Source organism: Amaranthus tricolor, chromosome 11 (genome assembly GCF_026212465.1).
Source record: "Amaranthus tricolor cultivar Red isolate AtriRed21 chromosome 11, ASM2621246v1, whole genome shotgun sequence".
NCBI classification, from domain to species: Eukaryota; Viridiplantae; Streptophyta; class Magnoliopsida; order Caryophyllales; family Amaranthaceae; genus Amaranthus; species Amaranthus tricolor.
The window spans coordinates 22,306,768-22,317,397 of record NC_080057.1 but is presented as its reverse complement, the minus strand read 5'-3'; the positions used below and the strand labels follow the sequence as shown (position 1 = coordinate 22,317,397).

Below are 10,630 nucleotides of genomic sequence, written 5' to 3'. Positions count from 1 at the left end.
TGTTATTAGAAATTTTGATGTTCTTATTAGAGATATTATTTATGAACTTATTAATTGATTTATTGGTTGAATTTTATTTATATTATATATTATTAGAAATTTTGATGTTGTTATTTATTAATTGATTTAGTTACATTATATGTTAGAAATACTATTTATTGTTTATTATTATTTTAATACTATACATGACTTTATTACTTTATATATCAAAAAGATTATAATCAAATGAATATGATGTACTTGTATTGGCATGAAGTTGATAATGATGTTGATTTTGTTTGTATTCATGTAGAAATGACATTATTTCGTGTAACTATAGTATGTTTTTGGATTGGTTCTATTTTAGAAAGTAGTGGCAATGTTCATTATGTTGGGGGTAGACGTAGGTTGTTTGCATGCAACTCGAACATGGATTTGAATGAGTTTTAACGTCTTATATGTTCTAAGATTGGATTGGACTCCACTAGAAGTACCGTTAATATAAGTTTTAAATATGCCATGAGTGGACAATTGCTAGCCTTTTCGGTTGAGGATGATGAGGCTATAGATGTTATGTGGGAGCATTCAAAGTCTACCCAAATTCTCTCTTTGGACCTATACGTAGAAGAAGTACCCTTAGGGAATGTAGTTGCTTCTAATCCTACTCCTACACCTATGCCTATATCAACTCAAGAAACTCAAAATCCTTTTGTTCCTTCCCCATGTTGTACTCCTTCTCAACCCCCTCCGAATCAAATTCCAATTGATTCAATGGTTAACTTAGGAGAAAGTAATAAGATGGACCATGGGATAATGGTAATGAGAGCAATGAGCTTATTGACGATCCTTTTGAAGATGATGTGGATGTAGATGAGGATGCCCTAGCAAATGACATGACTCTAGGCAACATTCCTACAATCGTTGTGGGAATGAAGGTCACAACACTAGAACCTGTAACTCCAGGTAATTTACTATATATATTACAGTAGTATAATACTATATAACATATAGATACAACTACAAAATATAATATTAAAGTTATAACACAAATGTATGATAAATAATTATATAAGGAGTAGTAATATTAACTAAAGTCACTGTAAACACAGTAGTACATGAGATGGCTCCAGCAGCTCCAAGACTCCAAGACCGTAGTGTCTTGACTATGCAGGAGGAGCACAGGAGCACTCCTCTTTGGGATGCCCAGGTTAGTATACTGTTTTGTATCATTTGCATTTTACTAATGATAACATAGTAATAACTTATTTAAATGTCTATTTTCGCAGGTGTCCGATACAGACACGTTAGGCACTAGGCATCCAGATTCTGTTCCATGGGTGATCGATGAAAGGATCATCCTGTACCTTGAGCGCACGAGGTTATATGACTTACACCTCATTGCGTACGATAGAGTTGACCGAGCTATTATCACAACACTTGTAGAGAGATGGCGTCAAGAGACGCACACCTTTTATCTTCCTCTCGATGAGGCTACCATCACACTGCTTGATGGAGCCTTATTAACACGGCTTCCCATCGAGGAATGTGCCATGTCTACCACTGGACGCCAGCTATCAAGTTGGCGTGACATGGTTCACCGCATCTTAGGAGAGCGCCCTCCAGCGAATGTCATTAGGGGGAGCGATTTGTGGTGTACATGGTTGGTGCAGACCTTTTCACAGCTCCCCGAAGGTGCTAATGAGGGCACCATTTCGAGGTACCCAATATTTGATAAGAGTTGTCTTGTTTGCTGATAAAACAAACAACCAAGTTCAGCTCCTATATTTGACGTTACTAGACGACCCTTGGGAGCTCATCGCCGAGCATAGCTAGGGTTCCGCTGCCCTAGGGTACTTGTACGGAGATCAACGGGTGCCACATCGCTCGTTGGGATCAGAGACTGGAGCTACTAGCCCAAGGTGCGCCAATCGATGCTTTTGGCGCACCTACTGCACCTGTCTACATGCCGTGGTTCCTCTCCATCACTCGTTGATGGATGACACCACATTGCATCATTGCAGCGGCACAGTATGCTCCTACTGCGCCTACGATGACCCAATTTGTAAGTCTTCATTTGCATTTAAATGATTAAGTTGTCAATTACATAATATAATATTACATTAACTAACTATTAATTGTAGGCACAAGGTGTGGCAGCCATGATCCGGTCTAGACACGAGGAGCCGGTACGGGAGATTGTGCAAGGCATGCTCCTCGACACGCAGTTTCAGCACTTTATTGGAAGTCGTTGCAGAGTCATCACCGGCTACCGTCGATGTGCACGTCTCATCTCCACCTCATGACATTCATTTGGAGGAGATGGACTTGTCATACACTGGTGACGTTGCGGGGACCTGCAAGGCTGGGCCAGCCCAGCCATCACAATACCAATCCCCTCCCCTACCAGAGCGACACACGAACGCCTCTTACTATTGTAGGAGGCGTAGGAGACCAACTCAGTTGGATAGGGTAGAATAGCATTAGGTTTTGATTGACTATATATATATATATATATATATATATATATATATATATATATATATATATATATATATATATATATATATATATATGTTTATTTAGTTGTATATGTTAAACATTTGTATATATTTAGTTGTATATATATGTTTATTTATATTATCATAATCTCCAAGCTTTAACAAAATTACCTTAACTTATGATGATAAATTTGTGAATATGAATGAATGATTTGAATTATAAGGTTTTAGTATTTATAGAAGATTGGTTTAATGGCTAGTTTGACAATTCAACATCTAATTTGAACAAGTCAAAAAATAGTCAAACAAGTTGTTCCCCACTTACTAAGTGCGAATAGAGGAGCCTGGTCAAATAGGGTCAACTCCCTGTTCGCAGTTACTAACTGCGAACAGGGAGTTGACCCTGTTTGACCAAGTTTTCCTTTGTTCGCACTTAGTAAGTGGAAACAGCTTGGTTGACTTTTTTTGACCAGTTTGCCTCTGTTCGCAGTTAGTAACTGCGAACAGCACCGAAGCTAAGCTTTGGGGCTGGAGGCACTTATATTTGGAAATAATTTGATTTTATTCTTATTCTATGCTTTTTTTTAATAATTAGTCTTATCAATTTCAAAATTTCCCAAAATATATCATAAAGTTTTAATATAAAAATTACCCTAACACTATCTCTCAAATCTTATAGAAGAATACAAAGTCTTAATAAAAAAAAATTAAACTTTTTTATGTCAAATACATTGATCAATAAATAAATTATTTGTGGATTCTAATTTTATATCATTTTGACACATATCAATTACAATAATTTTTTATATAGTATTTTTATATAACCTTTAATACTATGAAAATATTTCCTCCATTTTACTTAGCACTCAAATTGTTCATCATTCGATGGTATTTTACATATTACGGCTATTATGTGAGAAACAAAACATAATCATGTGGATCCTTATTTTGTTTGTCTCGTCCTATATTTTCATAATATCAAATTAATTTTTTTTATAATTTTTGGTTTTATATATTCTAGATATAAATAATCCGACAAACACATTAGACTGCATATAAAGCGTTTGGGTGCAATTAAAAAAACGAGAAAAGTATATCATATTTGTATCCAAATACAATTCAACCTAGAACATTAAACTTTACTTAAAAAAATAGAAATTCTACATGGTGGCATCGAACTCTTATGAAACGCCAGTGGTAGCACTTTTATAAGATTTTTCCATATGGTAGCATCTAGTTTATGCCTAATTTGACTGCCGTAGCATAATCCGTTAAATTCTTGTTAATTTCCGTTTAATTCACTATTTTGATGTTTCTACCCTAATTAAGTGTTGGTTGTTGTCTTTATAATTTGCCTAAAACCATTTTTATGATTTCAAATGTGTAATTCACCATTTTAATGTTTAATTCACCGTTTAATTCATCAACACTCTCAAATGTTTAGGAAAAATTATAAAGACAACAACCAACACTTAATAAAAGTAGAATGTCAAAATGGTGAATTAAACGAAAATTGACAAAAATTTAACGGAAAATACTAAGACAGTTAGATAAGGCATAAAATGAATGCTACCATGTGGAAAAATCTTACAAAAGTACTACTACTGACATTTCACGAAAATTCAATGTTAAGACATAAAATTTCACGAAAATCAATGCTAACACATAAAATTTCTAAAAAAAAAAGGGAAACGAATAAATTCAATCAACAAAACAAACATGTAAATATGTAACCATAATGAAGAAGGGAAAAATTGATATTTAAAACAACATTGTTCATCAAATCCATTAAATTACAATGGTGTAGTTAACAACTATTCATGCTAATAACGTCACAATGTATTATACTTATAAATTACTTCTATAATAATCACCTATAAACTAAACTCTTAACTATAGTTATTTTATCTTCCGGTTAGGATATTCTTAATGAAAAGGTTAGAGAAGATCGGGTCTTGTCTCAACTAAAGCATGTAACTTTCTCCATGTAAAACCCGAGTCTGATTCGTGCTACCTCCTTCCCTAGCCTCCCCTCAGCCTACCTTGTACTCAAACGAAAGGGTTAGGACTTAGGAGTACATACTGCACACAAATAACAGGTTACACAATACCTTCTGGGCTATTTTTCAGAACTTTTTTTGCAAGAATATCCCTCTTATGTATCTACTCGTACCCATTCGTATCGTCCTGAAAGAGGCACATCGTTCTTAATGTCGTAGTTGTACCTGCAATGTCATAAGTTTCATCCAGATCAATAGTTGCACATTTGCACTACAAAGAGCCCTATAATTATGCAGTTCAAAAAACAATTACTTTTCAAGGAAATGATTCTGCCGGCTATGTTCATATTCAGCAAAGAACTCCTCTATCTCCTGGTTTGTTGGGATTGTTTGTGTATTTCTAGCTCTCTGATTTGTTGCAGTGGAGCATGTTGGTGTGGTCGTCGATCCAGGCGTTTTTATGTTTTCCGAGTCTCTAATCAAACTGCACGGAGTGCTCTCTCGGGTGCTCCTGCAAATAATGTATGCAACAAATATTAGCCATACCAAAAAATTTGCAATCCTAGAAATAAACCAATCAGAAACAGTGTAACAGCACCTATGGCTAGGTAGCATTAACAGCACCTATCTAAATGTAATATTTGAAGCAAAAAAAAACAGTGAAAAATGAACCCTAACTTTGAAGATTAATCTCCCTCACTTGATGAATTACAAGGCTCATCATTTGTTTGATGATGTTTAGGGAAGTATTATACAAAAATGAAGGAGTAAAATGACTTTTAAAAAGCCCTGCCTAAAAACAAAAACAATAGGCTGAATTTTCGGAAAAAGACAGAATGTCCGATTTGCAAACAAAATAACTTCTGCTCGACTCACTCGAGCAAAATCGCTCAGTCGTGTGAGCTTCAGCCTGGCATTCTAACCCCCTTTACTTTGTGCAGCTACTCTAGTGAGAGACCGTCTCAGAGAAACGATTTCAAAACATGAAGATAACATTTTTATTTCCTCTTTAAGTTGTATAAATTGAGCTATTTAGCCCATATGTGTAATGTGTCTCTCGGAGAGACCATCTCTTACAACAATTTGTGTTTTTTATGTAGCAGATTCTTATTAGCAAAAGCCTATCATGCCAATATACTCCACCTCAAGACCATCACTTAACCGCACTGAGCATTGAGATTATAAGTCACATCAATAAAAGAGCATTTAGTGAAATAGATAAGTAGGCTCAAGTCCTACCTAGCTAAGGTTCCATATGATGGTATACTTGGACTCTACACTTTACCTCAAATACTCGAATTAGACCCATAACTCTCGAATTGAATAGTTAATTTAGATACTTCAATTTTGGTTTAAAATATCTAAAAATTTTAAATTAATTAGTTGAATCAGACACTTTAACACGTATTTCCTCCGTTTCATTGTAGTTACTACATTTCACTTTTTACGCAATTCAACGCGTAACTTTGATCATTTATATCTTAAGTTATGCTTAACTAAACATTATAAAAAATTTGATATTATGAAAGTATTTGATTAGACGATTCAAACAAGATCTCACTTGAGTATATTTATTCTAACACATTAGCCACAATATAAAATTAGTTTGAAAGATAAACAGTACCAATAATTCTTATGTAACGACTATTTTAAAACAGAGTAAGTATGAGTGTGACATATAAAAGTACGGCTAACATAGGTAGCTAATGGGTAGAAATAACTTTACAATCACAAAAATCTAAACCTCAGATACTACATGGAGGAGTACGTAGTACTAGTCCAAATGACATAACTCACATGATTGAGACAAAATATTCACCTTTTAACTACCATCTTTACAGCACTTTATAAAATATTCTCACAAAACTAACCTGCTTTTGTCCCTTTTTTCTCTTCTATTTTTCTCCAACACTTGATAAAATTAACTTTAAATAATCACCTCAACCACCAAGAAATGCTATTTTTTTAAAAATGACAAATAAAAAGGAAAATATTTTTTTTCAACATTCATGAGAAAAAAAGGCGGGTATAAACAGTAATGCAAATTTTAATTTTAAAATTAAAAAGATAATCAAATTATCTCTAACTAAATTTTTAAATATTTTTTCAGAAAATTAAATCCCTGTTCCAAAAAACACTCATAGATATGTACGCAACAAACTCATAAATTAAATCCCAACTTCAAAACTGAAAGATAATTACTGCAACAGAAACTACAAAAAAAATTCAAACCTTTCTCTAGAATCAAAATCCAAATTATTCTCGCCAAAGGAAGGCTCAAGAGAAGCAAGATCATGAAAATCCTGGGATTCAGCAACAGATAAATAACGAAAACATCCATGAGACTTCTTGGAAGCATCCGAAGTAACCGAGGTCACTGAGTTAGCTCGGAACTTAGAATTCGAAATCTGGTTGTCCGAATTAGGGTTTTTATCACAACTGGGTTGTTTAGAAGGAGATTGAAACGGGGGTTTCTGAAGCCTTCGAGTCCGAAGTTGAAGATAAGAGAGTTCAGGATTTGACTGAAGAATTCGAGTTCGAGCCCGAGTAAGAACACCTACAGAAGTAGATTGTGGAATTTCCATTACTGCAACATCTCCTGTGATTTTTGCTTTCTTCATGTATTTTCCCATACTACTTTTAGGGTTTATGCAATTGCAATTTCTAAATAAAATATGGATCAATTGAAAAAAAAGGGGGAAATTCAAACTAGAGAAAAAAGAGGGAAAGAAATCAAGAATTAGGGTTTTAATTAAGGAGGGAAAAGAAGAGGATTTTTGAGAAGAATAAGCAAAGGAGGAAATTGAGAAAGGAGAAATGAGCGGGTGAAGAGGAAATAGAAAAAAGTTAGGGTTAGAAAAGGCGGTGGGAATAGTTTTGGGTGTTAGTTAGCACGTGATTTGCACGTGTTAACTACTATTTGTATTTCACTTTCCCTCCTTGTGTTTTCGTATTGGAATAGGGATGGGCAAGGGTCTAAGACCCTACCCGGACCCTATTGGATCCTAATCTCTTTTAAGGGTAAGGATTTTTTTTTTTAAGGGTCCGGGTCCGGTTCCAGGTCCGATTTTAAAAAATATTATAAGGTTTCGGGTTTGGGTATAATTTTTTATATTTTTAATTTTTTTTAGGTTGGAGAGTATAATTAGAGTTTGATAATTTTTTTCCCCCTTTTCTCACTTTCCTGTAAATTTATCCCTTTTTTAAAGAAATTTAGGGTTCTATCAATTTTCACCTGATTAAATTTCAGCAACCTCAGATATTTGGATTCTTGTCTTAACTTTACATTTTTGTTCTCTGTAATCTGTCTTGAAATTGATTTTTAATCTGTCATGAAATTAGTTGATTTTGAAAATATATTGGTGTTTCTCTAATCTGTCAGTCGCGAATTAGTTTGAGATAGACAATTCTGGAATTAAGTTGACCGACAACTGTATTCATGAAATTGATTTTTAATTTGTCTTGTCTTAACTTCACATATTAGTGTTTCATCAACCTCACGCATTCATCAATTGTTTTTTTTTGCCGACAACTAATTTTGGTGGTGAAAACAGTAAATAAGATATGAGAAGATAAATTTCAAAATCTGAGTCTACAATTAAGAGTCTACATGATAGCATTTTAATGGATTTTTTTTTTATTTAGGAAATAATGGATGATTTGTAATTTCAAATCGGTTCTAAAGACTTTGATATACATGAGAGCATTGTCAATTTAGGTGCAGATCAAGAGGTATATGAAGAAGGATTTATCAATGTAAATGATAAAGTGGACAATAATACAACTTCTTCAAAGTCTACAAATATAAGTGAAACATCCAATAGGAAAAATACTTCATTTGTATGGCAACTATTTGACAAAATCATGGTGGATGGCGCTTTGAAAAAGGCAAAAGTATTGTCAAGTCAAACTTACAACAAGTGGTAATATGGGCAGTTCACATCTTCACAAGCATGCAGCGAAAGCATGTCCCGGGAGACACTTTCGACTTACTCCTACTAGCCAAATATAATTGAAGATTAAAACAAATGATGATGGATCAAAATTTTCGGAGTTAGGTAGTATGAAGAAAGATGTATTCAATCAAGATGTATCGATAAAGGACTTAGCTCATATGATCATTATGCATGAGTATCCGCTGTCAATAGTGGACCACATTGGATTTAGGAGATTTGTTTTTGGTCTCAATTCTTCTTTTAAGATGATATCTCGAGCAACATTGAAGCATGATATCATGAAAATGTATGATGAAGATAAAAAAGCACTCAAGGTATTTTGGAGCATAATGAGACTAAGGTGTCAATTACTATAGATATGTGTTTTTGTAGTTTGAATTTAAGTGCTTTAATGTTGTTTGTAGTGTTAGAGTAATTTTTGTCATTGAAGTAAAAATATGTTACTTAAATTTGTTTTTAAGTTTGGTTTTGAAATTATTATTGATTTAGAAGGTTTTAAGTAATTATTTATGGATTTTAAGAACCTAGATCCTAAGAGTCTAATAAGGGTTCAGATTAGGGTCTATAATAGGGTCTATTTTTTAGACCCTTTAATCTCAGTCAAGAAAATAAACTTTTTAGGGTATGGTTCTAGACCCTTAGGATCTGGGTCAGCGTCTAAATTTTTAGACCCTTAATATCAAGGTCTGGGTCTGGACCCCACCATAAAATTATGGTTCGGATTCGGGTAGGGTCCATCTTTTACATATTTTCATTAGGAGTGTGCAAATTGATTATGGAATGGAATTCAATTTAGATATTTGGATATTCAGATATTTATAGAAAATGGACTTGAATAATAATAATAATAATAATAATAATAATAATAATAATAATAATAATAATAATAAGGGAATGTTGTCAATAATAAATTAATATTTGTATTGTTTCACTGAAAATGAACCTATTTATTGTTTATTTTTAAATAAACACACCTATTAGATATGTTTATCGAAAAGTAAATTCATCTATTTTTTATAACCATCTTCAAAACTCATTTGTGATCAAACAATTAAGTATAAACAATAGTTGAGTATATTTTCAACAATTATATCGAATAAGTGAGTTTATTTAAAAATAATCAATAATTAAATTAAATAATGGATCAAGCAAAAATTGATTTAATTTTAACAATTTACCCTAAAAATGAGGTAAACTTTTGTTTTTTTTGTATTTGTATACAAGAATGTGGGACTAAGATATATTTAAAATTTTTACCATCTGACATTTTACATTTATAGTTTTTTTTTTATTTTTTATTTTTTTATTTTTTTTTAATGTTAGGGCTATTATCCCCATTGTCAAATGTCAATGTGGGACATTAAAGTGTAAATTACAAGTTACAACAACAATGATTTATAATATTAAGTCTTAATTTGTTAAATAAATGATGAGATTACATTTAACTTATAATTTTTGTTATTAATGGGGTTGATGAATATAAACGATGGAATCGGTTAAGTAACTTTATTATAAGTACAACAATAATAATATTTTTTTTATTTCAATGTTGTTAAATGACTCCTATTTAGGATGAAATGTGGGGTCAGATATACATAACTTTATCCTTATTGTTTATAGCGTATGTGAATATAAGAATCAAATATACAAGTATGTGATAAATGACAAAATAAACAAAGCAATAAAGATTACAAGATTTTTAAGATGGTTTACTAAATAGAGATTACATCCACCATATATAGCTAGGATAATGTTAATATTGTTTTTAGTAGACAAACTATACAATCTTGAGGGAATTACAATGGAGGTTTGATAAGAAAGAAAGAAGTTAATAAAGGAAATAAACTTAAGCACTAAGAATAAATTTAGAATGAAACTTTTGGCTTTAAAACAAATGACCTAAGACTATACTAGCATTTATAGGGAATGATAGGGCTTAATATGTAACAAAAATAGTGCAACAATACAAATAGGCATAAATGTATGGAGGTGTCCATTGCATGTCTGCTCGTTCAAGCATACAAGTTAATCGTTTGAGCAAGTACATGACATTAGTATTGAGAGTTTTTTCTGGCTTCTTCCACGCGTCCTATAATCCTCATTTTTACCTGTAACATTCTTACGCTTGTCATATGTCTGGAACAAGCCTTATTCTTCAAGATTATGCCTTGCCTTTTAAGGCTCAAGCCAACCAATA

The 10,630-nt window shown here is 32.7% G+C and overlaps 1 protein-coding gene across 1 annotated transcript; it reads right to left on the bottom strand.

Moving 5' to 3' along the window:
- Positions 1–4,199: 4,199 nt before the first annotated feature.
- On the bottom strand, positions 4,200–7,317 carry LOC130827523 (cyclin-dependent kinase inhibitor 3-like). The gene is made up of 3 exons (XM_057693262.1): positions 6,710–7,317; positions 4,791–4,988; positions 4,200–4,702 (listed from the first exon to the last, which is right to left on the bottom strand). The coding sequence occupies exons 1-3, from the start codon at positions 7,108–7,110 to the stop codon at positions 4,633–4,635; spliced, it is 669 nt and encodes a 222-aa protein (XP_057549245.1). The 5' UTR covers positions 7,111–7,317; the 3' UTR covers positions 4,200–4,632.
- Positions 7,318–10,630: the final 3,313 nt, after the last annotated feature.

What these genes read in the sequence shown, in the direction of transcription:
- LOC130827523 (XM_057693262.1), bottom strand. Translation starts at nt 7,110, where the DNA reads ATGGGAAAATACATGAAGAAAGCAAAAATCACAGGAGATGTTGCAGTA. An exon ending in GATTTTGATTCTAGAGAAAG is followed by an intron (nt 4,989 to 6,709) that starts GTTTGAATTTTT and finishes CATTATTTGCAG; the next exon opens with GAGCACCCGAGAGAGCACTC. An exon ending in CAGAATCATTTCCTTGAAAA is followed by an intron (nt 4,703 to 4,790) that starts GTAATTGTTTTT and finishes ATGACATTGCAG; the next exon opens with GTACAACTACGACATTAAGA.